The sequence below is a fragment of the Stegostoma tigrinum genome, chromosome 37 (assembly GCF_030684315.1).
Source record: "Stegostoma tigrinum isolate sSteTig4 chromosome 37, sSteTig4.hap1, whole genome shotgun sequence".
NCBI classification, from domain to species: domain Eukaryota; kingdom Metazoa; phylum Chordata; class Chondrichthyes; order Orectolobiformes; family Stegostomatidae; genus Stegostoma; species Stegostoma tigrinum.
The window spans coordinates 13,690,069-13,714,401 of record NC_081390.1 but is presented as its reverse complement, the minus strand read 5'-3'; the positions used below and the strand labels follow the sequence as shown (position 1 = coordinate 13,714,401).

The 24,333-nt window shown below is 39.2% G+C and overlaps 1 protein-coding gene across 3 annotated transcripts in view; it reads left to right on the top strand.

Moving 5' to 3' along the window:
• Positions 1-16,299, top strand: part of LOC125467567 (tissue-type plasminogen activator-like) — a 32,494-nt gene extending 16,195 nt beyond the window's left edge. For 2 of the 3 annotated variants that reach the window (XM_048563600.2, XM_048563601.2), the window contains exons 7-12: positions 578-666; positions 6,970-7,162; positions 8,323-8,459; positions 8,613-8,753; positions 10,846-10,994; positions 14,336-16,299. In XM_048563600.2, coding sequence (XP_048419557.1) covers positions 578-666; positions 6,970-7,162; positions 8,323-8,459; positions 8,613-8,753; positions 10,846-10,994; positions 14,336-14,491 — 865 coding nt within the window. In that variant the 3' untranslated portion in view covers positions 14,492-16,299. The remainder of the gene's footprint in view (positions 1-577; positions 667-6,969; positions 7,163-8,322; positions 8,460-8,612; positions 8,754-10,845; positions 10,995-14,335) is intronic. The other variant, XM_048563599.2, reaches the window with a different exon arrangement.
• The last annotated feature ends 8,034 nt before the right edge of the window (positions 16,300-24,333 follow it).

Here is a 24,333-nt window from a genome sequence, read left to right as displayed (position 1 = left end):
GTCTTTGGGTTAATTTTACAACTAGATTTCTAAAACAGTTAAAAGAGCTAGTTATTTTACAGTGCTGGTCAAACATAACCACTGCTTCTTGTTTTCTCATCTGCAATTTATTTGGGCAGCGGTAAGAAAGCATACCAAATTGTCAAAATGCTTAAATATGAGAATTAAGTGAGAGTAATTGAGTTTGCATAAAAATCTAAACACAACTTTTACAACAGTTTACATTTATGTCCATGACTTTTTGACTTAATAAATATTCCTCATAAAAATTCCTAACAAACATTCGTCTGGATGATTTTTGGTCATATCTTTCCAGATAGAGAGAAAATTGACAATGTGAAATAATATTATATGAATCTGGAATTGTTCAGTAGCTCATGCAGAAAGTGAAAACAACTGACAAATATGCAGTATCTTCTGTGAGGGGCATGCCTCAGAAACAGTAATTTATCGTTTTCTGCCAGTAACTGACTTAAAAGTGTTGCTCACTTTTGTTTACATCTGATAGGTGAAGTTCATTTTGTTTACTGTGAGTTTACTAATCTGTTCCCTCTGTTTAACAATCTCAATTATAAAGAAATCCAGGTCATGATAAAAAGCCTTGGTGTTATGTTCAGGGTTCAATGTACAGAGAAAACTGTGATATCCCCAAATGTGAAAAAGTTGGTAAGTGAAAACTTTATCATGAATTGCTCTTGGAAAATACTTAAAATAATTTGTAAAAATTTTCTGGAAATGAATAACTTGTCATCTTTACATTATCAAACTGCCTGTTAATTAAGTTCAGGAAGTAATAAAAATATCTGTCCTACTTGTATGTTAAAGGCAAATGGAATACATTTCCATGATGCTGGCTGTATCCCTTAGTGGACAATCACGCATCAATTTTTCCCAATACTCATCTGATTGTCCTTCGCTCCTAACACCAAACCTGGTCAAAATCTCTCACCATTCATTTTAAATTCTTGTCTTTACTGCACTTGTCTGTCCCTGGGATATCCAATGTAGTAAAACTTTTCCACTGAGCTTCACTATGCCCGGAATAAATTCTCCATTAAGCCAAGAAAATTCCACTTTCAGACTCACAACAATCTAAACTTTGGTTCTTGGTTATTTATGATGCTTTACTAGATATCAATCTATTGAACTAAATTGCTGATTTTCTAGCTGTGAAACCCTTGCCCCAGCACTTGTTTTTATCCCCTGCCATGGTCATTCCTCCCAATTTGAAGGACTGTACACTTGAGCACATCTTTCATCAATAATTTGCATCTGGCGAGGCCACATCGGACAAAAACAAACAGACTTGAATCACCTATGCCAAACCTCTCACTAGCTGGCAATCGTCTTAACAGCAAATATATGCTTTCTTTGTTTCTCCACGATCAAACAATTTCTTAAACCCATCTCTCCTTCATTGTATATGCTCACTTCAACAATAATTGTGAGGAATGCATGGACTTCTTTGATGCTAAGATTGAGACGACCATCCAAAGACTTCTGTTGGAGCTTCCATATCATCCTTACCTACTCTAGCCCGCCCTAGTTTCCCTTCTCATCTTGGAGGTTGTTAACTTGCTCGCCGAGCTGGCTTGTTCTTGTCCAGACGTTTCGTCACCATACTAGGTGACATCATCAGTGGAGCCTCCGATGAAGCAATGTTATTCTACTCTGCTTGGAATTTATACTGTCTGGTCCGTTAAAATGAGTAGTGTCCTTTTGGTTGTTGATTGCATTACGGGTGGAGAACTGTGCTTCTGGGAATTCATGTGTGTGTCTATGTTTGGCTTGCGTTACTATGGTTACCTCGACCCAGGTAAATTGATGGCCTTCATTGTTCGAGTATACTGATATTAAGGAAAGTTTGTCTTATTGTTTTGCTCTAGTTAAGGTTCATGCATTCTGATGGCTAGTTTCCTTCCTGTCTGTCCAATGTAATGTTTGTCGCAGTCATTGCATGGCATTTTGTATACCACGTTGGTTCTGCGTGTAGAGATAACAAGGTGTACAGCTGGATGAACACAGCAGGCCAAGCAGCATCATAGGAGCAGGAATGCTGACACCTTGGGCATGTTGTGGGAATGGGGTCTTTAATCCTTGTGAATGTTTGTTGTAGAGTGGCTGTGGGCTACCATGATTCTTGGGAGTCTTGTTGTCAGTTCTGATATGTTCTTGATGTGGGACAGTGTGGCCAGTGTGTTAGGGTGTACTGTGTCCTTTTATTCTTCTCTGTTTATTAGGCATCTGCAGATGAAGTTGCAGGATATCCATTTATAGCGAGGATTTTATATAGGCACTGTTCCTCTTTCCTGCATAGTTCTGGAGTGCTGCAGTGTGTCCTGGCCCATTTTAATAGTGTTCTAATGCAGCTTTGTTTGTGAATGTTGGGTGGTTGCTGTGGAAGTTGAGGATTTGATCAGTGATTTGATAATTCCCACAACATGCAGAACCAATGTGGTTTATAAAATGCAATGACTGCCACAAACACTATATTGGACAGACAGGAAGGAAACTAGCCATCAGAATGCATGAACATCAACTAGCAGCAAAACGGCATGACAAACTCTCCTTAGCATTGGTCACTCAGACAATAAAGGCCATCTGGGATGAGGTAACCATAGTAGACCAAGTCAAACAGCGACACACATGGGAATTCCTAGAAACATGGTTCTTCAGCCGTAATGCAATCAACAAACGTATAGAATTGGATCCCATATACAAACCCATACAGATCAAAACTGGAAAGGACACTACTCACTACAATGGAGCAAACAGTATAAATTCCAAATGGAGTAGAATAACATTGCTTCGTTGGAGGATCCACTGGTGATGTTATCTAACATGGTGACAAAACGTCTGAATGAGAACAAGACAGCTCAGCAAGCAAGTCAACGATCTCACCCACAACCCGAGCTACAGATCTTCTTAGCTCTCTTTCATTGCATTTCCATTCTCAATTTCCATGAGACCAACCTGCATTTTTGGTGCCTCTATACTAAACTTCTGACCAACTAAGTTTCCTTGCGTAATTACTTCCCAGATAACATTGTAAGTTGTTTTCTTTTCTGTGGTACATTTCCTCTTCTTTTGAAAAAATGCTATCAATAGCATCAACCTTGGTCTCTTCTTTATTTAGAACTACCATTTTAACCAACTTCCAACTTCCTTTTCTTTTTTATTGCCTTTACACAAATTGGTATCACTCAAATGCACACTCAGCTGTTTCACAAGGTATGCTGTTAAATATTGAATCAAATTTATGCTATGCCACAGCACAAATAGCCTGAAACAGTCACGAAGGATGGTATGTTCTATGAATATCAAAGTTTTATACTACCCTCTTCTCTCTCTGAACCTCATTGCACTGTTAACAACCCCATATAACCAATAACTTTAAAACAAGAAATGTGAATACCCAGTGATCAACTTTAAGGAATTAGATGAGGTTTCCAGTTTTAAGATTAACACTGTAACAAAAAAAATCTACACAACTAAACAACTGAAAAGCTAAATGCAACAGATACTGTTAAATCTAAACTAAAAACAAAGAATGCTTTAAAAGCTCAGCAGATAAGGCTGCATCTGTATTAGTTTCCAGTTCTGCCTGACCTGCGGAATATTTCTAACATTTTCTGTTTTTGTTGACAATACAATACTTTGTCATCACTCTAGGCAACTAATACAGTTGAGTTAGTTCCCCAACTGCATCCCAAAACCAGCCCAGCTCGTCCCCACCTCCCTAACATGTCTGTCCTTCCTCCCACCTATCCACTCCTCCTACCTCAAGCCCCACCCACACCTCCTACCTATCAGCCTCATCCCGCCTCCTTGAACTGTCCGTCCTCCCTGGACTGACCTACCTCCTCCCTACATTCCCGCCTACACTCACCTTTACTGGCTTCATCCCCGCCTGTTTGACCTGTCTGACTCCTCTCCACCTATCTTCTCCTCTATCCATCTTCCATCTGCCTCCCCCTCACTCCCTATTTATTTCAGAATCCCCTTCCCCTCCCCCATTTCTGAAGAAGGGTCCAGACCCGAAACGTCAGCTTTCCTGCTCCTGTGATGCTGCTTGGCCTGCTGTGTTCATCCAGCTCTATACCGTCTTATCTCCTTAATACAGTTGAGATTGTCAGAGTTGCCAAATTTGATTCACTTCACATGATATCAAGAAATAGCTGAATGATTGGAAACTGAAAGTACTATGGCTTCCGACAACATTTGGCAACTGCACATAAAGCCAAATACTGGCATCTAGTAGTTCATGTGAATAATTGCTGAAATATGTCCTGTACACAAAAATTTAGGACAAATTCAAACTGATGAATTACCAATTTGTTTGGTCTTTTCTTGATCATCAAATTGATGGAATAGTTCATCTACAATGCAATCAAACAGCACTTGCACAGCAATAAACTGCTCACTGACACTCAGGTAGGGGCCACAAGGGCCACTCTGTTCCTGACATCATTGTAACCTTGATCTAAAAACAGACAGAAGAGCTCCCAACGTGAGGTAAGGATGACAATCCTCAAAACCAAGGCAACATTTGACATAGTATCACATTAAGAAACCCCAGCAAAGCTGGAATCATGAGAACCATGCGCAAATTCTCTGTTGGAGACATTCCAAGCATTAAAATGATGATAGTGGTTGTTGAAGATCAATCATCTCAGCCCAAGGACATCACTGCAGAAGTCACTTACACTAATGTCCTCAGATCAACCATTTTCAACTTCCTCATCAATCATTAATTAGCCCCACATCGCCATCACAAGATCAGAAATGGGGATGGTTGCACTATGTTCAGCATCATTCACAACTTCTCAGATACTGAAGAAATTACCTTGACCATATGCAGCAAAGCCTGGTCAACAGGCTTGGACTGACAAGTAGCAAGTAACATTCATGACAGACAAGTGTTACGCAATGACTATCTCAAGAAGAGAGAGTCTAACTAGCTATTGCCCCTTGATATTCAATGAGATAACCATTACTTATGCACTCACCATCAACTTTCTGACCAGAAACTTAATTGGACCAGTTATGTAAGTACTTTGTCTATAAGTGCAATTCAGAAGCTAGGAATTCTTTAGCTAGTAATTCATCTTCAGTTTCCCCAATGCTTATCCACCATACACAATGTGCAAGTCAGGAACATAATGAAATACTCACACTTGTCTGGAAGGATGCAGCTCCAAACACCAAGGAAGCTTGAGATCACCCAGGATAAAGCAGCTTGCTTGATTAGAGCTGCATCACCTTTGGTGTTTGCTTTGTTCACCACTGATGCACAGTGGCAGTAGGACATACCATCAAAAAGATACACTACTGCTATTTACCCAGGCATCTTCAACAGCTCTTTCCAAATCCCTGATCTCCATCTTCTAAAACGACAAGGGCAACAGATAGATGGGAACACCAAAACTGCCAAGTTCCTTTCCAAGCCACACACCATCTTCATTTTAAACTATTTCTGTGATCTTTCATTTTCACTGGATCAAAATACTGGAGCTTTGCTTCTCACAGCACTGTGAGTGTACCTATCTACCCTCAAGACAGTGGAGGTTCAAGAAGTAGGGACAACAGCAAGGGCCGCACAACACCACCCAAGGATAATTAAGGAGAGGCAATAAATGCTGGCCTAGTCAGGCACGTCCACATGCCATGAAAAATTTAGAAAAAAAACTACAGCTATTGCATCTCCATCTTCCCATCCCTTGGCTCCCTCCTCTTAATGTTTCATCAATGAAACAGTCAAAATTATTTTTAACCAATTTGTTTTTTTAAATTGCGCTAAAATGTTCATTTTTTCGTCCTAAGGAACAAGAAATATGGTTCACCAGCAAAGCACACTGTATTGTAAAATAGAACGGCTGTAAATGCGTAAACATTTGCCCAATTGTTTCAAAAACTATTTGCTCGTTAGATTCGTGCATGTGCAATTTTGTATGATTTTTGCCATATTGGTCTGTTTCCCCCATGTGCAAGAATTGATTCCCTACTGCACTTATTTAGTTATTCTTTAAATGCAACCCCATAAATTAGGGCTCTTGAACAGTGATAGTGTCCCTAGCTCAAGTCCCACTTGCTTTAGAGGTGTGTAATAACATCACTCAACAGGTTGATTAGAAAACATCTAAATCCAGAAATTAAGTGTTAGGTTGTTCTATAATAGCATTCAATCATGTTCATGCCCAAAAGTTAAACATAGGTGGTTCCATTAAAGCTCTCTGGAAGGTGATGAGGAGTGGTCACATAAGCTTATTTTGCACTCCTGAACACAGGGATAATGTGACCAATTGTAGCACAAATGTTACAACTCAACTGAAATGAGTTGCCTTGACATAGACCAGCTATTTGGGCAAGAATGTTATTTGGCTGTTTAAGGAGGCTCTTGTTGAGCAGTAGTGGTGTCCCTACCTTCGAGAAGGGAATCAGGTTTAAGTCCCACCTGCTGCACAGATAATGCCATGGCATCTCTAACACATTGATTATAAAATATCTACTTGGCATTTGGGATAAATTGGTTCAACAAATTTGATTTGAGAACACAACTAAGGGCCTCCACTGCACAAGAAAATACTTAATAATCAGAAAAAGCAAGAACTGCAGATGCTTCAGTCATAATTAATATGTATGAAGCTGAAGGAACACACCAGGTCAGGCAGCATCAGGAGAACAGGAAAGTCAACGCATCAGGTTTACACCTTCATTAATAATTTGTTCATAATGTGTTACTTGCAAAACCTGTTCTTCCACACTATTAATTTGACAGAACATGTGGTGTATTATACATAATTAAAATATCCTTCAACTTTCTGCCATGTTAAATATTATTGTAATCATGTGATCAACTCTAATTCTTTTGCAGGGACTAATGCTAATCTTATTTGTAGTTTGGGACGTTAAAACTTACATCTAAATTAAGTAATAAAGTTGAGCTAACCCATTAACTTATCTCCACAGAGTCAAAGTGTGGCCAGAGGGAGTATAAAATGAACAAGATTGTTGGAGGAAATAAAGCTGCCATTGAATCTCACCCGTGGCAAGCAGCACTCTACGTAATTGAAAGACGATCCAAAAGTCTGCATTTTCATTGTGGAGGAAGTCTGATCCAATCTTGCTGGGTTCTGACAGCTGCACACTGTATTGACCCAAGGTAGGTTATATGCACAACCATTTATGCCCACAGCTATGCATATCTTTGTGACATGAAAGTGAAAATATTATTCTCAGTCTTTGATCCTATATTGCAATCGAGAATGTGGTTTAAGGAACCAAAGCGATAGTACCATACCCACACCTCTGACTCATGTGACTCAGATATAAGAGAATATTTATGATATTCAGCAAATCAGTTGCTTCCTCAGTTTATCTACCTAACTTTCTTGGTATTGACTTATATTTCTCAACAATAATTTATACAATGGAGGAACTTGGGGATAGAACAATGGAACTTTGCTTTGTCACATGAACATAAGTATTCTTTGCACATATTTCTTAGTATTTTCAAAAATTTAATGTGTAAATGAGATAAAATTTGGTTTGTACAGTTAAAACGCTTAATCTAATAATTGTTCAAATCAGGCTTATTTAGTTCAAACTGACAGTTATCTTTTTTGCAACTTGACTTAAACAGAAGGATCGATTCTTGTGTATTCCATATTATAGCCTTTACAGAATCTTTCTCCCTGAAATCTTTTACACTTGTCACAGAAACTGGCTACCGACCAGTAGTTTTGTTTTTGTTACATTATACAATATACGCACATGTCAAAGCTGAGTATTCCTCCCATTCAGAAAGTAGCGATAAGTTTAAATTGGCAATTATCCCATTGAGTTCGAACATATGGAATTGTCACAGCAAAAATTAATTTCAACCATCACTAGAATGTCATGCTTCTTTCACTGTCTTCATAAAGCTGATTTAGATATTTGGCTAAAAGTAACATAAATTGCTTCTGCTGTCCCTATCCTGTGAACTTTATTCAATTTTTACACTTCAAATTTCCTCATAATATGCAACATTGTGGGCAGTCAAACAGTTGGCTATCAGAGTAATGTTTTCTAAACATGTTTTTATAAACTGTTCATTGATGACAGAGGAGTTGCTAAAATATAATCTAATGAGAAAAGATTGAAGAACTGAGTGATAATGTTGATCTTTCTAAATCTGATACAAACATGAATTCCTTGTGTAAATAGGAGTTGGAGAATATTCATTGTTATATTACCCTTTATTATTCAATTTTCCAAAATACACATAACTGTGCACAAAATTTATAAAGTGTTCTGAAAACATTTTCTTTTCCTGTTCAGAATTTCTCAGTCACTGTACTTCGTAACACTTGGAAAATCTTCAATAAATGAAACTAGTAAGAATGATCAAACATTTGCAGTGGAAAAAATAATAAGCCATGAAAGTTTCAATGGTGATACCTTTGACAATGACATAGGTAAGCTAGCATCTGTTGTTGGCATTGGGTTAGTACAGCTTTTAAATAAGATTCAGATCATAAATCTCAAACTGATGCCTTAATCTAAATTAGAGCTCTTGAAATTAAACAAGAAAAACTTAAAGCACTGATTAATTTCTTTTTTCTTTTCAGCTCTGCTGAAGTTAAAATCTCAAAATGGGATGTGTGCAATAGAGTCTAAGTTTGTCCACCCCATTTGTTTGCCATCTAAACTCCCTACATTTCCTGAAAACACACAGTGTGAAACTTCTGGATATGGAAAGGAAATTGAATGTAAGTTGGAAATTCTGGTTTATTTGTCATGCTGTAATATTTTTTACTTTCAAAGAATGATCCTCCCTAGCTTAAAAAAAAACTCCTTATAGTTTCATCTATTGTAAATAATGCAGATGATTGAAGCTAAATGATTGAAATAATATGTTCATCAGAAATAACACTACTTAATGCAACTTACTTGCAGTATGTCAATTGAAATTTTGTTGCCACTTTTATTTCTTGGAGATATCAAGCCATAAGCCTATAGCAGAATGTAGACTAGTTCAGCACAGAAGAAAGAAGCTAATCCTTTAGCAATACCAATGCTGATCTTGGAAACAGTAGCATTATTTTATTACACATTCTTAGTTTTATTCACAGCCCTTTCCTCTCCACATCCTCAAATGCCTAAACAATCTTTTCTTTAATTTATGAAATCAATTTCCACCAACGTTTCAACTGAATTTAAAAAAAATCTTATATTCCTCTTGATAATTTGCCAATTACTTTGAATATATTCAAATTGGTTTTGATTAACTCAAAAGAAAGAATTATTACTCTCTATCTACTCTAATACAGCTATCTCCTCACCTCTTTTCCCAAGGAGAACAGTCTTAATTTTTCTAATGTCTCGTAACTGAATTCCAATGACTTAAGATCACAGTATGACAATTTTGTATGATATACTTTTATTCAACGACTTAAAATAGTGCATGCCCTTAGTCCATTGTCTTTATTATACTGTCCATAATGTTTCTTTCATATTTTAGTGTAAACTTCATGCCATTCACAGCTTTTATGATGCAGAGGAAAAATTTACATTAACCATATCTTTAGATTTACACGAAGTTTTCCCTTAGGTTCTCATTCGGCCCAACTCTTTCCTAGCTAACCACTTATGCTTTATTTAAGGAGCACCTACTTCACAAATCATGTCAATATTTTAGAAGTAATATTTAGTTCAGGTTAGGTTAAATTTGTAATCATACAGTAATTAAAATTTAGAGAATATCAAAATGCCTGAAGAAATGAAAGTATAAGAATGAATGAGGTAAAAATGACAGGTGCTTACTGAGCTTAAAAAAAACTAGAAGCAGGATACTGGTCATCCTTAGTAATGGTTCTGCAGAGAAATATTTTGTTTTGGAGCTAGACTTACATTAGTGATGACCAAAGTAAATGATAGTTAGCTTGGTTTGAACAATAAGCAAAGGAACAAAAAGTAAACTAACTTCATCACTGAAAGCAGATGAGGCTTAATGTCAAGTTTGAATTTTATTGAGATCAGAGACTGGAAGTTTGCCTGGTTTAAAACTTGGAAGAATACAATGGTTCCTACAGAATCAAGAGACTGAGGCATCTACTGTCAAAACAAAATGAAACCTCTGACAATGGCTAGAAACTATGGCATATCTATGTATAATTCCTATGGAAGTAAACAACTTTAAGATTAAGAGAGAATCCTTAGGGGAATTAAGAAGTAAACATTAATGTGTAACATCAGTAGTTTTAAACCATTTTGTTTTGTTAATCATGCTAATTTTTTCACTATTTTTAGATACAATAAAGTTAAAACTGGTATTACTGTATTGGTTAAAATAAGATACTTGGATTTATCTTTAAATGTTAGGAGATAATAACATTTATAATTTTAATAATGTATTACGTTTGAATTTAATGATGCTAGCTCATCTTTACATGTAGCCTCTCTTTCCTTCCATATCAACTTGGCCAATTTCCTCCTGTAATTTCCATAATATTCCTGCTGACTAATTGAATCTTCCTTTGAACATATTTCACAGATCTCTTTTTGCTCTTCTGTTTTTCCTATTTTGCTATCCAAGACATATTGGCTGGGGGTACTGTACATGTTCCCTTGAAAGTAAACCTTGGCTGTCTTTTCTGTTTGCATTTCTTGTACTGTTGATGCACTTGAACTGGTTGTTCTATAAAGGTTTCATGAATTTTGTGGAACATGTCTATATATGTCAACCTAAATATTTCCAGGACTTTACTTCAACTGTGTTGCAAACCAACAGACTTTCTCAAGAGATGTATGATGCGAAGAATTAAAGCATACATATTTTGCTTTTTTTTGGTTTTCCTTCAGTTTCTCCCTTCTACTCTAAAATCCTGAAGGAGGCAAGAGTGAATTTGATTTCACAGCAAAAATGTAGGTCTCCTGAATATTACGGAAATAAAATAACAGAAAACATGTTGTGTGCTGCACATCGTAACTGGAAGGAAGATGCTTGTAAAGTAAGTAAACAGAACCTCTGAAATTTTCTAATGAAATTCACTAAAGCGGAGGAAACAAAATTTATATATTTTAAAAAATAAATGGTATCATAGAATGCTTTTGATACTTGTAGTCTTTATTTCTTTCGAAATTTAGGATTTGTAAAATTAATTTTTAACTGTAAATGCATATATATTGACTTCTGCAGACTGGGAGAACTTCCAGCAGCCTGTCAACATATTTCTATATATATGTTGGGCTGGATTTTGCAATCATTGGCAAAAGAGCACTTGTTGTACCCTGTGCTGACAGCAGAATTGTGATTGGCTTTTAAGTGGAGACATGCTCTATATTAAACATCTGATCATAGAAGTGCCTTGAATAAGCCAGGAAAAATTAGGCTTTTTGGCTAATTTAAAGTCTAAATTGGAGAGTATAAATGAGATCTGAATCGTGTTCAGAAAGCAAAATCAAAAAGTAAGTTTCAAACTTGAGGAAAAAGGCATATTTTCACAAGATTTATGTGGAAAGGATTTTTCCACTTGTGGCAATTCCAGAACTAGAGAGTATTCCAGAAACTTAACAGTCACACTTATAGCACAGGGATGAAGAGAGTTTTTTTCTGCAGGTTATGCAACTTGGGAATTCTCTGTCTCAGATGATGGTGGGAATGAGGTTGTTGAATATTTTTAAAGTGCACATTGGTAGATTCTTGATATGCAAGGAAATTCAAGGTTACTGGGGCAGTTGGAAACGTGGATTCAAAATGCAACCAAATTGAATTGAATGGCAAAGCTAAAAGGTCAATTTTTGCTCCCAATTTGTATGTCCATAACATACTTCTGAAGGAACTAAACACCAAAATTGATATTAAATTAACATTAAGTTATCTGTACTAGTGAAGTTGTCCAAAGTAATTTTAACACAATTAAACATTCACTTACTCTTTGATGCTCCTGCTTGTTTCTTGGGCAGTTAAACAATTTAGTAGTGAGATTTCCAACTTCACATGGTATATATAACTTCATATTAATAGTGAGATATGGGTGTAGCTAAAACTTTACAGGTGTGGAGCAACTTTGACTGCAACTTTCAGGTTTCTGTCTTTAACTCTAAGTATGCATGCTGAAGATATTGCTGTACTACTCCATAATTTGATAGCCAAAAAAATTTAGCCTTATCATTATCATTTACATAAAATCTGAGCCAGTGTTTTACGTCATGTCAGAAATAATTCAGTGTTTAAATACAATATTTACTTTGCAAGTAGTTGTAAACAATACAATTGTTATGACTTCAATGGAATTTAGAAAAGGGGAGTCATGTACAATGGGTGACCCATTTAATGAAACCAACTAAAATCAAAATAACCATATCACTTTTGGAGAGTATTATAATGCAGATGTATTCTCCCTATTAGAATATTGCACTGTTTAACATGGTAAGGCTAATTCAAGAGATAATGGGAACTGCAGATGCTGGAGATTCCAAGATAATAAAATGTGAGGCTGGATGAACACAGCAGGCCAAGCAGCATCTCAGGAGCACAAAAGCTGACGTTTCGGGCCTAGACCCTTCATCAGAGAGGGGGATGGGGGGAGGGAACTGGAATAAATAGGGAGAGAGGGGGAGGCGGACCGAAGTTGGAGAGTAAAGAAGATAGGTGGAGAGAGTGTAGGAGGGGAGGTAGGGAGGGGATAGGTCAGTCCAGGGAAGACGGACAGGTCAAGGAGGTGGGATGAGGTTAGTAGGTAGCGGGGGGTGCGGCTTGGGGTGGGAGGAAGGGATGGGTGAGTGGAAGAACCGGTTAGGGAGGCAGAGACAGGTTGGACTGGTTTTGGGATGCAGTGGGTGGGGGGGAAGAGCTGGGCTGGTTGTGTGGTGCAGTGGGGGGAGGGGACGAACTGGGCTGGTTGAGGGATGCAGTAGGGGAAGGGGAGATTTTGAAACTGGTGAAGTCCACATTGATACCATATGGCTGCAGGGTTCCCAGGCGGAATATGAGTTGCTGTTCCTGCAACCTTCGGGTGGCATCATTGTGGCAGTGCAGGAGGCCCATGATGGACATGTCATCAAGAGAATGGGAGGGGGAGTGGAAATGGTTTGCGACTGGGAGGTGCAGTTGTTTTTTGCGAACTGAGCGGAGGTGTTCTGCAAAGCGGTCCCCAAGTCTCCGCTTGGTTTCCCCAATGTAGAGGAAGCCGCACCGGGTACAGTGGATGCAGTATACCACATTGGCAGATGTGCAGGTGAACCTCTGCTTGATGTGGAATGTCATCTTGGGGCCTGGGATGGGGGTGAGGGAGGAGGTGTGGGGACAAGTGTAGCATTTCCTGCGGTTGCAGGGGAAGTTGACACCCGGCACCTTCCCCTGCAACCGCAGGAAATGCTACACTTGTCCCCACACCTCCTCCCTCACCCCCATCCCAGGCCCCAAGATGACATTCCACATCAAGCAGAGGTTCACCTGCACATCTGCCAATGTGGTATACTGCATCCACTGTACCCGGTGCGGCTTCCTCTACATTGGGGAAACCAAGCGGAGACTTGGGGACCGCTTTGCAGAACACCTCCGCTCAGTTCGCAAAAAACAACTGCACCTCCCAGTCGCAAACCATTTCCACTCCCCCTCCCATTCTCTTGATGACATGTCCATCATGGGCCTCCTGCACTGCCACAATGATGCCACCCGAAGGTTGCAGGAACAGCAACTCATATTCCGCCTGGGAACCCTGCAGCCATATGGTATCAATGTGGACTTCACCAGTTTCAAAATCTCCCCTTCCCCTACTGCATCCCTCAACCAGCCCAGTTCGTCCCCTCCCCCCACTGCACCACACAACCAGCCCAGCTCTTCCCCCCCACCCACTGCATCCCAAAACCAGTCCAACCTGTCTCTGCCTCCCTAACCGGTTCTTCCACTCACCCATCCCTTCCTCCCACCCCAAGCCGCACCCCCCGCTACCTACTAACCTCATCCCACCTCCTTGACCTGTCCCCTCCCTACCTCCCCACCTACACTCTCTCCACCTATCTTCTTTACTCTCCAACTTCGGTCCGCCTCCCCCTCTCTCCCTATTTATTCCAGTTCCCTCCCCCCATCCCCCTCTCTGATGAAGGGTCTAGGCCCGAAACGTCAGCTTTTGTGCTCCTGAGATGCTGCTTGGCCTGCTGTGTTCATCCAGCCTCACATTTTATTATCAAGGCTAATTCAATGCATCTTTTCATTCTCAGATCCTGGACCAGACTATAAGTTAATTAATCTTCTGTGTTAATGTATATAAGCAGCAACAATATAGCAATCCACTTAATTAATTGACTGAAGTAATAATCAAGCTGTTTATTCTCTGTTTAATGACAGGGAGATTCAGGGGGACCTTTGGTATGTGAAAACAATGGACGAATGCATCTTTACGGAATAACTAGCTGGGGAGATGGGTGTGCCCGAAAAAATAAACCAGGCGTTTATACAAGAGTTTCAAACTACATCCAATGGATTGAAAAAAACATGATTTAGGAGCTTTCAAATCATTGGTCTCAATTTCAGCTGATCAGTTACTGTAATTATTTGCAGTGAAGTTTGTGTATCTGATACGATTATCCAAGCTACCTCTTATTCCTGTAATCTATAGTTTTGGTGAAGTTTTGAAAAAAATGTCATCTAAAGCACATTTTACAACTGCAGCATTTTAAGTCTTGTCTGCATCAGACAACAAATCCCTTTTAAACTTTGCATTTAATGTAGCTAACCTTAATAATATTTTACCAATAAAATGAAAAAAAATCAGCATAATATGTCCAAAACAAAACAGGTGTAGAGCAAAGAGCCAGTTTGTAAGTTTTGCTATGAACTGTGTTTGGCTTCACAGTTTGCAAAATGTGCATTATAACTTTGAATTAGTCTCAATTTATATTTTGTGATTGGAGGGGAATCAGGCATAACTGAATTATTCCCAAATGCAAACTTTTTTAATTTAAACAAATTCGAATGCTGGCTAATGTGCTGTTAATTATTTTACTGCTTATTTCCTGACACAAAAATGCCAATCTTTGAGATGCAATTTAGGAGATTACTTGCACGTGTTCTGTGCATTTGCACTGCGAAAAGGTAGATACCGAATCAGACCTCAGCCTACATCATAGTGGCAACAAACAACAAACACAGGCTGTTTTCAAACCAAATGTCATCATTTGATATATTTGGTTGATATAGCAGATTGTATGAAGTACATTACGAGTCATTATTTGGAACATAATTCAGCAGGTTAACTGGACCTTCATTTTATTGTGGGTCGTAAGACTTGACGTTAGGAGCAGAAGTAGGGCCTTGAACTTTTAGAACCTGCCCCACAATTTAATATTCTCATGGTTAAGTTGGCCTTTTCTGTCCATTCAGTGTAATTTGTTAAGAATGCTGATCATTTTAGTTAGCACTGATGAACAATTTTTAAAAGTTAGATGAGATCTCAGATATCTTGTGCAAATTCTTTTCCACTTTTATTTGAGTCAATTGATATATACGTTATCTATTACTACAGAATGTTTGAAAAGTTTATTTAATTTGAACACTTGAATTATACTTAATTTGATCCAGAAAGCCATACAAAATCCTGTTACACATATTTAGGTGAGACCACTAATTTTTTTTGATGTTACTGATGAAGAATTTTATGCGTGACCAAACCCATGTTTAAATTTTGATCTTTTTCAGAGCTATGATATTGATCTAGATTTTAAATTTTGTTTGGGATTTAAGATCATATAATTTTACTTTGTAAAATTGTGACTATATTCTTCTGATAACTTCAGTTATGCTTGCCAGTTGTTTCAACAACCAGTGATTGTGCTTAACCTATCAATTGTTATTTTTTATTTAATCACTAAACACTGTATTTGGCCACTAACTAAAATTTTATTTACAGGGACAGTATCAGTATTTTAAGGATAAATTCACGTGTTCTAAGTTAATGTATAGTATTAAATAAGGTATTGTTTATACAACTTTTATCATAAAAAGTACTAAATAAGTACATGCATAATCCTGTAAAATTCCAAATAAATTACACAGGCGTTTCCAAAAAAATAGCAATTGAAGAGAATGCCAGGGGTTTGGTGTATGTTTTAAAAGAAAGTGTTGATTTGTTGCCCCCGAGATAGTTCCCTTTTGTGCCAAATGAAGCTGTGAAAAATCGCCAAGAAAATTTATGCCTTTATTTATCGTGTTCACTTAAGTAATGAAAGGAAATGTCTAATGCTATACTAGTGATAATACTTGATATTGTATTATATGGTATTTTAATAGTCCAATGATGTTTTGTATAAGTTTTATTAATGATATTTACATGGATGAATAAAGTTAATTCTTGAAATACATATGTTTATTTATGGTTCCTGTACTTACAACAATTGCAGAATACCGCTCATCCAGTAAAATGTTTAAGTATGAAATAAATTAGTTAGGACACAGCTTGGCTACTGGTGTTTGACTTGTACCTACTTTATAGTTTACCTCAATTCCTTATACAAAGGTTTTGGTTTTGTCTAAAGATTGTAAATTGTTTCAACTTTATAAGATAATTGTACCCATTAACTGATAATGAAGTTCATGTTCAATGAATTTCATTTGCAATTTTGAAGATTGGTACTTTGTTCAATGAGAAAACTGCACACAGCTATCATAAAATGTGAAATGTCAAGTAAAAATGTCACCTACAGGAGTAAAAGTAGACATCTTACTGACTTATTGAGTTAGTGCTTTGCTTTTTGTCTATGCAGCAATGTTCAAATCATGAGAAAAATAGCAATGTTTTATGTGTTCTACATTCAGTTAAATGCATTTCTATTAATATCATTGATATGGTGTATAAAATATAGATAGGCCACAAGAGTGCCCTTAAAATAATGACCACTATTTGTGGTTTTCTCAGAATTATTCAATTTCATTGCTGAAATGCCTGTCATAATTGAAAAATCCAATCTCAAGTATTAAACAAAAAGAATTGACCTGCAAGTCATCGTAAATAAGTGACCCCCATTATAAATACACATTATCAAATAAAGCAATTAACAGAACAGTACTTTAAAATAAAACCTGGATCTTATATAATACACGCTGAACTGACTTTAAGGTTCAGTCACCAGACAATTATAGTCATGATGGCATATACATGAGCATTTTAACTATTTATTTTCAACCATTTTACAACAGTCATAAACATCCATGAGTCTCAATATCTTCAGTATGAATCTCATTCCTTGCCCTACCATAAATTTGAAGATTGCATGCATCTCACTCATTACTCTTGTTGTCTGAGGAGCAAACTGCCAGGAGCATGAACAGCATCACATAAATTTAAGAATAACAGAAAATTACAATAAACAGAGGGAATGGTAAAACTGGTCAACCAATTTTGTTAATGGTTACACACCTTGCAGCTGATGGCATGGAGTTGTGTCTGGGCAACATTTCATAACTTCAACTTCAAACTTTTATTTAAATCAGGCATCTGCTTTTAAGCAAACTCTCAAGTTATTTATAAATATACTGGTGAAGAAGCCATATTTTTGCACAAATTATGTTTCAAAATATCAGCTTTTTTTGACAAGTACAATTCTTAAATTCAGGGCCAGAATCAATAATCAAACACAGCAACAATTTATCCACAAGAGGGCAATATGGGATAAAGCAACACGGTAAAGTTAAAAAAGGTTTAAAACGCTACAACTCTAGTTCATTGTAAAATTAATCTGAAGTAGTTAATTTAAATTTCAGCTACATTGTAATGTTGAAAATGGGATGGTTTCTACAATGGGTGACTGATCTATATCGCTAGTCTTAGATCCAGACTCTAAGTTGCAAATCTTGAGTTTAATTCTGGTTAAACTCTGAAAATATAACACTCATGGTCCAACTAAATATGAGACCAATTTCACCAAATAACATCAAACCAAATGCAACAGAAATGGTACTTGTCAAATAATGGACTTACCTGCTCCAAGTTGGAAGAGTAACCCTCAAGAGGCCACAATGCTGTTTCTTCTTGTTTCATAAGTGCATAAAATGTAGGAGCAGTAGTAGTCCATTTGGCCCATGGATTTCACTCTGCCGTTCAAAGAGATAATGGCTGATCCAATCATCCTTGAATCCACTTTCCTGGCTTTTTAAGATAAGCCTTGATCCGCTTCCTGATTAAAAATCTGTGTATCTCTGCCTTAAATATATTCAATGACCCAGCCTCTGTACCCTCTGCAATGAAGAATTCTACACATTCATCACCCTCAGAGAAAAGAAATCCTCCTAATCTGTATCAGATAGGCAATTTCTTATTCTGAGATTACGCCTCTGGTCCTAGATTCTCCCACAAAGGGAACCAACCTGTCTGCATCCATCCTGTTAAGTCCCCTAACAACATGTTATGGTTCAATAAGGTCTCTTCTCAGTTTCATAAACTCCAATGAGTACAAGCCAAACCTACCTCAATCTCTCCTCATAAGAAAATGCCTCCGCAGAGGCAATCAACCAAGTGAACCTTTTCTGGACTGCCTTCAAAATCAATATATCTTTCCCTTAGATAGGGGGACCAGACTTTTTGCAGTGGTCCAGCTCTGATCTGACCAGTGCCGTGTAACATTTTAGCAAGATTTCCCTATTCTTAGACTTGATTCCCTTCAAAATAAAGGGTCAACATCCCATTTGCTTTGCCTATTACCCGCTGGACTTGGATGTTAGCTTTTTGTGATTTGTGCACTAGGATCCTCAAATACCTCTGTGCTGCAGCTTTCTGCAGTCTTTCCTTATATAAATGATATTATTCAGCTCTTCTATTCTTCCTGCCAAAGCACACAGCCTCATATTTTTCCATTTGAAAATCCATTTGGTGGGTTTTTGCCAACCATTTAATCTGTTTATATACTTCTGTAGGTTTCTTCTGTCTCCTCACCATAAAATCATAAGACAAAGGAGCAGAAAGCGATCACTTACCCACTGAGTCTGCTCCATCATTCAATGTGTTCAAGGCTGATCTGATAATCCTCAACTCTTTGTTACATTTTCTCCAGAACACTCAATTCTCTCACTGATTAAAATATGTGTCTTAGCCTTGAACTTGCTTCAAAATTCAGTCTCTGCAGCCCTCTGCAGTAAAACATTCCTCAGATTCACAACTCTCTGGCAACCCAATACTCTGAGATTATGCTCTCTGGTGTAAGACTCTGACAAGGTTGCCTCTCATTCTTCTAACTTCAATACAGTATAGAGCCCCAACCTACTCAACCGCCCCTCATACGAAAATGCCTCCAACACAACTGCGTGAGCCTGTACTGGGCTGCAACCAATGCCAATATATCTTTCCTTAGATTAAAGGACCAAAACTGTTCAAGATGTTCCAGATATTGTCTGACGAGTGCCTTGTATAGTTTTAATAATACTTCCCCATTTTACACTGCATTCCCTTTGAAATAAAGATCAAAATTCCATTAGCCTTCCCTATCATCTGCTAAACTTTGATGCTAGCTGTTTGTGGATAAGGATTCCCAACTGCCACTGTTCTGTAGCTTTCTGCAGTCTTTCTTCATTTTACATCATATTCAGCTCTTCTATTCTTCATGCTAAACTACTTAAATTCACATTATATACTACATAACCACATTATATTCCATCTGCAGATTTCTTGCCTAATCACTTAATCTGTCTATATCGATCTCTGCGCCATCGTTACCTATTTTCATAACTTCCATGAACTTGGCTATAGTTCATTCACTTTCTTAATCCAAGTCATTGATATATATTGTAAATAATTGTGGCACTCCACTAATTACAAGCTGCCAACATGAAAATGCATTCTGCGTCCCAAATCTATGTCTTCTCTTCGTTAGCCAATCCAACACCTATGCTAATATACACTCTCCAACATCATGGGCTTTGATTAATTGGCCCAATATGTGGTAACCTATCAAATTCCCTCTAAAAATCCAAACATATTAGATCCACAATTCTCTTCTATCTCTTCTGATTGTTATATCCTCAAAGAATTCTGGAACATTTGTCAGACATAATTGCTCTTTCATTAAGTCATGCTGACTCAGCTTGATCATATCTCGTATTTCTAAATGCTCTGCTGTTACTTCTTAGATTCTAATATTTCCTAACAGATGTTAAGATAACTGACCTATACTTATACTTATCCTTCCTGTTTATTTAAAAACTAACATTTGCTTTGACATTTGAACTAAGCCTTTCTTTAGAAACAAAATTCCATTTTTAAAATTGTTAACAACCAATTTTGTATTGGAAAGATACTAATTTTTGTACTGTCTTTAACATGGGGCAGCACGGTGGCTCAGTGGTTAGCACTGCAGTCCCACAGCACGAGGGACCTGGGTTCGATTCCAGCCTCGGGTAACTGTCTGTGTGGAGTTTGCACATTCTCCCGTGTCTGTTAGGGTTAGGGTTAGGGTTAGGGTTAGTGGGTTTCCTCCGGGTGCTCTGGTTTCCTCCAACAGCCCAAAGATGTGCAGGCTAGGTGGATTGGCCATGCTAAATTGCCCATAGTGTTCAGGGGTGTGTGGTTTGTAGGGGAATGGGTCTGGATGGGATGCTCCAAGAGGTGGTGTGGACTTGTTGGGCCGAAGGGCCTGTTTCCACACTACAGGGAATCTAATCTAATCAATCATAGACTCTGATTTTCTTACCTGCACAAACAATTCTGAAGGGTAGACCTTACTAACATTTCAGAAATCATAACTTCATATGTCTTTGAACGCTGATATGTTTAAACATTGCATTATATCCTTTATTGGCAAAATAATGTGTACAGAGGTGATGAACAATTTATTTTCTTGGATTCACTGTAATAGGTGGATCCTACCAGCATTCACATCCAAAGGATCACAGGTTGCCATTTCCACCATCTCTAGCAGGATGCCACCACCTGATACATATGCGCCTCTCATGTCAACCTTCTGCAGGAACCGTTCCCTCCTCACATCCCCGTGGCACATTCCCTTGCAACTGCAGAAGGTGTAACATCTAGCCATTTATTTCCTCCCTCCTCACTATTCAAGGTCACAGTCACATCTTCTAGGTGAAGCAATGATTTACCTGCACTTTACTCAAATCTAGTCCACTGTATTTATTGCTCACATTGTCTCCCAATGTAGAGGAGACCACAAACTGTAGACTGGGTGACCACTTTGCAGAAATGACCCTAAGCTTCCAGGTGCCTGCCATTGTAACAGACTATCATGTTCCCTGGCTTACATATCTGACTTGAGATTGCTACAATGCTCCAGCAAAGCTCAGTACAATAGCAAGTCATTTTCACTTGGGAACCCTCAACCTCCTGGACTTAATGTTGAGTTCAACAATTTTAGGACTTGAGCACCTTCTTCTCATTGTCCTTACGCCAACTCCCATACTCCATGCCTTGATATCACACGAGTTCTGACCACAAACAACCCATTGTCAGTCACTAATGGTCCTCACTAACAGCTATTTATTCTCCCAGGCTAAACTGTAGCCATTCCCTTGCCTGCTTAACTGTTTTTCTTCCTCTCTCTGGGCTCTAATTCCAACCTATTGTTTACTCTTTCCCAACCTGGTATTTGCTAAAATCTGTTCTGGAGATGGGTCACTGGACCCAAGAAGTTAACTTTGCTTTCTCTCTACAAATGTCGCCAGACCGGCTTAACCTTCCCAACAATTTCTGTTTTTGTTTGTAACTCATATCTTGATATTAAGAGCTGGAAACAACAGTTCAAATCAATACACACAGGCCTGTTAGATATTTTAAATGAGAAACTGAACTATTTTAAAACTTAGCTGTACCTTTGAGGAACAACTTTCCACCTCAAAACGTTCCCACACATTACACTAAGTTTACATTAGCCTCAGCTATTAAACAATAAAACTAAAAACCTTACATTCATCCAGTCAAATTACTTTCTTCCCACAGAAACTGTTGAATAACTAACCACACTCAAAACAGAATATATTGTAATTCCTCACATATGTAATGAAATTAAAATGACAAGTTATTGAAAAATGACTCAATTCCACCCAAAATCCACAAACCTGCCTGCCCTCGTCGACCCATTGTCTCAGCCTGTTCCTGCCCCACCGAACTCATCTCCACCTATCTGGACTCCATTTTCTCCCCTTTGGTCCAGGAACTCCTTATCTATGTCCGTGACACCACCCACACCCTTCACCTCCTCCAGAACTTCCAATTCCCTGGCCCCCAACACCTCATATTCACCATGGACGTCCAGTCCCTATACACCTGTATTCCGCATGCAGATGGCCTCAAGGCCCTCTGCTTCTTCCTGACCCGCAGGCCCGACCAGTCCCCCTCCACCGACACCCTCATCCGCCTAGCCGAACTCGTCCTCACCCGCAACAACTTCTCTTTCGATTCCTCCCACTTCCTACAGACAAAGGGGGTGGCCACGGGCACCCGCATGGGCCCCAGCTATGCCTGCCTCTTTGTAGGTTACGTGGAACAGTCCCTCTTCCGCACCTACACAGGCCCCAAACCCCACCTCTTCCTCCATTACATTGATGACTGTATCGGAGCTGCCTCTTGCTCCCCAGAGGAGCTCGAACAGTTCATCCGCTTCACCAACACCTTCCACCCCAACCTCAAGTTCACCTGGGCCATCTCCAACACATCCCTCACCTTCCTGGACCTCTCAGTCTCCAGCTCAGGCAACCAGCTTGTAACTGATGTCCATTTCAAGCCCACCGACTCCCACAGCTACCTAGAATACACCTCCTCCCACCCACTCTCCTTTTAAAATTCCATCCCCTATTCCCAATTCGTCCGCCTCCACCGCATCTGGTCCCAGGATGAGGCATTCCACTCCCGCACATCCCAGATGTCCAAGTTCTTCAAGGACCGCAACTTTCCCCTGACAGTGGTCGAGAACACCCTTGACCGTGTCTCCTGCATTTCCCACAACACATCCCTCACACCCCGCCCCCGCCACAACCGCCCAAAGATCATCCCCCTTGTTCTCACACACCACCCCACCAACCTCCGGATACAACGCATCATCCTCCGACATTTGCGCCATCTACAATCCGACCCCACCACCCAAGACATTTTTCCATCCCCACTCTTGTCTGCTTTCCGGAGAGACCACTCTCTTCGTGACTCCCTTGTTCACTCCATACTGCCCTCCAACTCCACCACACCCAGCACCTTCCCCTGCAACCGCTGGAAGTGCTACACTTGCCCCTACACCTCCTCCCTCACCCCCATCCCAGGCCCCAAGATGACTTTCCATATTAAGTAGAGGTTCACCTGCACATCTGCCAATGTGGTATACTGTGTCCGTTGTACCTGGCGTGGCTTCCTCTACATTGGGGAAACCAAGCGGAGGCTTGGGGACCGCTTTGCAGAACACCTCCGCTCGGTTTGCAATAAAGAACTGCACCTCCCAGTCGCGAGCCATTTCAACTCCCCCTCCCATTCTTTAGATGACATGTCCATCATGGGCCTCCTGCAGTGCCACAATGATGCCACCCGAAGGTTGCTGGAACAGCAACTCATATTCCGCTTGGTAACCCTGCAGCCCAATGGTATCAAAGTGGACATCACCAGCTTCAAAATCTCCCCTTCCCCCACCGCATCCCAAAACCAGCCCAGCTCTTCCCCTCCACCCACTGCATCCCAAAACCAGTCCAACCTGTCTCTGCCTCCCTAATCTGTTCTTCCTCTCACCCATCCCTTCCTCCCACCTCAAGCCGCACCTCCATTTCCTACTTACTAACCTCATCCCACCTCCTTGACCTGTCCGTCTTCCCTGGACTGACCTATCCCCTCCCTACCTCCCCACCTATACTCTCCTCTCCACCTATCTTCTTTTCTCTCCATCTTCAGTCCGCCTCCCCCTCTCTCCCTATTTATTCCAGAACCCTCACCCCATCCCCCTCTCTGATGAAGGGTCTAGGCCTGAAACATCAGCTTTTGTGCTCCTGAGATGCTGCTTGGCCTGCTTTGTTCATCCAGCTTCACACTTTATTATCTTGGATTCTCCAGCATCTGCAGTTCCCATTATCTCTGATACAATTCCACAGCCCCTTGTTTTTAAAACATCGCAACAAAGCTTCAAATACATCCAGAAGAAAGATATCACATTGAAAGAGAGTTTCAGGAAAGAATCAGAATTTTGATAAAATCTGTTAATCCCAGTTAATAAATTCTAATGATTTTTCCTCTATCCTTGAGTAATCACTGAATGTTGCTCATTATCCCCTTTTCGAGCTCAACTCAGAAATCTGCAACCTCTGGATCCATTGTACTGACTATTTGTATTTCAAATCCACAGATTTAATGTGCTGCCTCAGAAGGGGATTAA